This window comes from Monoraphidium neglectum (genome assembly GCF_000611645.1).
Source record: "Monoraphidium neglectum strain SAG 48.87 unplaced genomic scaffold scaffold03615, whole genome shotgun sequence".
In the NCBI taxonomy this organism is placed as follows: Eukaryota; Viridiplantae; Chlorophyta; class Chlorophyceae; order Sphaeropleales; family Selenastraceae; genus Monoraphidium; species Monoraphidium neglectum.
The window spans coordinates 1-4,366 of NW_014010014.1; the positions used below are offsets into that span (position 1 = coordinate 1).

At 65.9% G+C, this 4,366-nt stretch overlaps 1 protein-coding gene across 1 annotated transcript in view; it reads left to right on the forward strand.

The window, feature by feature from the left end:
• Window positions 1-3,876: 3,876 nt before the first annotated feature.
• MNEG_13085 (signal peptide peptidase SppA, 67K type) overlaps window positions 3,877-4,366 on the forward strand; it is a gene marked incomplete at both ends in the record, with an annotated part of 2,707 nt that continues 2,217 nt past the window's right edge. Inside the window, one exon of the mRNA XM_014038443.1 lies at window positions 3,877-3,987. Within this exon, the coding sequence (XP_013893897.1) occupies window positions 3,877-3,987 (111 nt within the window). The remainder of the gene's footprint in view (window positions 3,988-4,366) is intronic.

The following is a 4,366-nucleotide window of genomic DNA, read 5'->3' on the forward strand; positions in this document are numbered from 1 at the left end:
CCCGCGCACGGCGCGCCGCCGCCGCGGCCGCCGCGGCCGCCGCACGCCTCGAAGCCATCTGCGCGCTCGAGCCCCGCGTCCGGTGCCCACGCAGCCTGCCCGCCTAATGCGGGCGAAAACGCCGAGGGCGGCAGCTCTGCTGCCATCCAGGGGTGCTTCAAAAGCTCCTCCGCCCCAGGGCGCCGCGCCGGGTCTTTCTCCAGCGCCCGTCCAAGCCAGTCCAGGCACAGCTGAGTCAGCGCCGGGCCCCGCCGCCACGCGGCGGCGGCGGCGGCGGCGGCGCCCGCGGGGGCGGCGGCGGCAAAGGGGAGCGGCACCGGGTCGCTGCTGAGGGCGGCGCACACTATGGAGCCGGGGGTCGAGTTCGGGGTGACGAACGGGTGGCGGCTGGAGAGGCACTCCAGGGCCACGAGGCCGAGGGCGAACACGTCGTTCTGCGGGTGGGCGGCGCGTCGCGGCGGCGGGAGTGTTTCAGGGTTGATTCAGGGTTGATTCAGGGTTTGAGGGGCTAGTGGGGGGCGTAGTGAGACGGCAGGAGTGGCGGCGGCTGCCATCTCACTTCGCACACGCACGCGAACGCGGCACCACGCGCGCAAGCACACATAGGAGCAGACGCACGCACCTACACAGATGCATGTGCACTCGCACAGAAACACGCCAGCTTTCATTGCCCACATGAATTGCAACAAGCGCACCACCACAAAACACAAGCGGCTGGCAGACAACATGGCATTTGCGAAGGTGCATCCGGGGTGTGCGGAAGGAGATGGGACAAGTAAAGTGTGTGTGTGTGTGTGTGTGTGTGTGTGTGTGTTTGGGGGGAGGGGCAGGGGGGGTGTGCACGCGCGCACCTTGGGGTGCGTCACGTCTTGCACCGGCGCCTGCGTCAACGCTGCAAGCAGCACCTCGGGCGCCGCGTACGCGGCCGTGCCAGCCGCGTGGCGCTGCGGCGGCGCGGCGACCAGCGCAGCCAGGCTCTTGAGGCTGAAGCTGCGCGCCTGGCTGAAGCCGCCGCCGGCGGTGCGGCCGCTGCTGCTCCCGCTGCTGCAGCCGCTGCTGCTCGCAGGGCCGGGGGACGCGCACCCGCCGCTACGGCTGTCCGCTCGTGAGTGCGCGGCGCCCCCTTCGCCGTCGCTGTCCGCGCCCGCTTCGCTGCCGCCGCTGCTGCTGCCGTGCGCTTCGCAGCTCCCAACGCCGTGGGCGGCGTCTGACTGAAGCAGCGAGGCCGGCGCGAGGCAGCCGCCCTCCAAAACCGCCAGCCCGAAGTCCCCGAGCCGCACGCTCGGGCCCAAGCTCAAGCCGCCGCCGCTGCCCGCGGTAACAGGGCCGCCGTCGGCGGCAACGAATATGTTCTCCGGCTTGAGGTCGCGGTGCACGATGCCCTGTGGGGTTCGTGTGAGGGGGTTGCCGCCGCGTGTCACGGTAAGCGGGGATCACTGGTGGTGTGTCGCTTGCGGTTTGGAACGGGAGGGGGCAAGACGGAGGGCCGCGCGACTGCCAGCCCCGCGTTCGATCGCCACACCCCAGCCCTGCCTTTCCGAGCCGCAGGGCATGCTGCAGCTGCAGGCCCGCCGCTGCCACGCAGGCGGCTCCGCGGCCCCCAGCTGCCATGCAGGCTGCCAGTAGTTTCCCGCGGCCGCGCGCGCACCTGCGCCGCGAGCGCCGTGAGCGTCAGCAGCATCGGCCGCACGAGCGCGTCGCGCAGGCGCCGCTCGTCCGCAAGCGCGCCGGCGGCGACGCCGGCGCGCAGGTCGCCGCCGCCGCAGTGCTGCAAGAGCAGGTGCGTGTGCGTTGCATCGTCCAGAGCGCCCCACAACTGGACGACGTGCGGCGAGGCGGCGGCGGCGCGGCAGTGCAGCTCGATTTCCAGCTCCACCTGGTGTAGCAACAACAATGGGATGAGGGGGCGCGGCGGGCGCTCTTGTGTGAGACGCCAGTCAAGAGGGGGCTCGCGTGTGCGCACCAAGTGCGTGTGCCACGGGGGCGGAGGGGATGGTGATGTGTGCAGGGTGGGTGCAGACCCATTTGAAGTTGTGCTGGCGAGGGAGGTCCAGGTGGGCAGGGGCTCCCCTCCTAGCCGGGTGTGCTGGCAAATCGAGTGTGGCCGGGAGGGGCGCCACTGCAGCAGGGATATGCAGGTGACATCTGCCCCGCGAAGCTCATCAGGGTGCCTTGGCAGGTGCAATGGAGCCATGTCCACTGCTCGTGCTGCTGCTGCTGCTGCTGCTGCTGCTGCTGCTGCTGCCGGCACTTGGTTTGACCAGGTGACAAGCGCGCGCAAGCGGCGAGGCGCGTCTCTCGCTTGCCTGAAGCCTCCTCTCGGCGTCCATCATCAGACGTTGGTATGATTTGAGCACGGCGAGCTGCCCGTCGCGCGCCTGAACGACCTGCACCGAGTACTCCCGCTCGCACGCCAGAGGTTCGACAAGAACGAAAACATCATGTATCGGTCTGCCTTTCTGCACCTCCAGCAGCTGCTGCTGCAGCCCTTGCGGGGTCCTTGGCCCCACGACAAGGTCATTCATGTCCGCGACGGCTCGAACGCTATCATTAATATACCAACGTAAAATATTAGATGATTGACTACAGTACGAGGCCGCAACTCTTCAGACGTCCGCTTGAGGTGAAGATGGCGATGGTCCTCGATGTGATGCGGAAGGTGCCCAGAGGAGCGCTGGAAGACAATGAACTATCATAAGATGCGAGTGCTCAAGGTTTCAGCTGTGAACAGTCAAGGGAAGCTGGGTGCGGGTAATGGGGATGTGCTGGGGTCCCATCTGCTCTGCACACTGTGCAAGCGCTGCTGGCAGGGGAGCTAGCGTAACCGTCCACGATGACGGGTGAGCGGCGAATTCAAGCGCATAGTTGTTCATGCCGCGCGCGCAGAAATACAGCGCATGTGTACCTGCAACACACACACTGGGCATCGGGCCCTAGGGCGTCATCGCTCCGCGTTTGTGTTATGGGAGCGAGACTGCTGGACTGCATGTGCTGTGGCCCCTGCGCCAGAGGCCCTGGAATCACCGGAAATTTCAAGCCAGGGGGGCGATCACCATCCCTCTCCTTCATGCGGCTGGGTGCTGACTGATCGCCCACACCCAGCCCCTAGATGACGAGCCACGTGCGCCTGCTCTGCGCCCGGCAGTGCTTTGAATTAACCGCCTGCGGCCCATGCACAAGGCCGAGCAGTACGGCAAACCAGAAGGATTTGGTGGGCTTTGTGGGCAATCGTGAGCAACTCGGCGGGGGGGGCTTGTACTCATGTGCCTCATGCGTCAGGCGGCAGGCAGCCCCATGGTCCCAGGGGCTGCCATTTCAGCCGACGGGCATGCGAATTCAAAGGGGCGCAGTGTAGAGGCGCCAGATGCTGTGAGGTTGGTCTCAGCCGTAGCCGACCATCCTTTATGCCAAGGCGCCTGATGAGACGGGCGTCATGCCGGCATCACCTCGACAGCACTCCAGGTGACGTAGTACTAACAGGAAAGGTCTGACGCAGCAACCGTCCTAACAGACAACTGAGTGCATTACTAGCGCACAGCTCAATCAGTCGTGTTCCTGGTTAGGCACAGTTTTTTGAGAGATCTGCGAGGACTTGGGTGATCTGGAACGGACAACAGGGCAACGTAGTTATGGCGTCTGTGTCGCAGACGCGTCCTGAAAAGGCAGCTGTCACCCCGTGAGCCCCATGTATCTAGCCTCCTGCACGCAAAGTCGCCTCGAGCGCGCCGACCAAGCGCGCTTGCCACATTGCGCCACCCCCTGCCTCGCCTGTGAATGCGCTTGCCCGATCCGCAAACGCGCCGCGTCAAGTCCCTCAATAACTCATGCCATTCCTGACGCCTCATTCAACCCTGTGCAATCAGCCTGGGGTCCCGCATGTGGGCCGGCGCAAAGCGCGTCGGCCGCGGCGCGCTCATCCTCGGCGGTGTGCTGTACGTCGGAACTGGAATATATGCAGTCAGCCGCCAGTACAGCACGTTCAGGGAGGTGCGTACACAGCAGCGTGCGTGCGCATGACGTTTGCATGTGCGTGCGGGCGGGCGCGTACGCGTGGGTGTGGGTGGGCCGAACACGCATGCGTATGTGTGTGTTCGTGCGCGTGCATGAGCGGCTTGTGTGCAGCAGAGGCATGTAGGGACTCAGCCTTTCGCCCACTGAGGCAGTATCAGTGGCGGGCCCGGAAACACGTGGGTGCGGGATGCGGGGCATGCGCAGCAGCGCCGGGTTTTTACCCTGGGGTCGCCCATGAGCAAATTTGTGCTGCGACCCCGTCCATAGTCGTGTCGTGCGGTCCTCCCCCCGCTCGCCTGTCCCTCAACACAGTCAGCGCCCCAATCCAACCCGTTCGCCAGCCCCCACCTTCCCC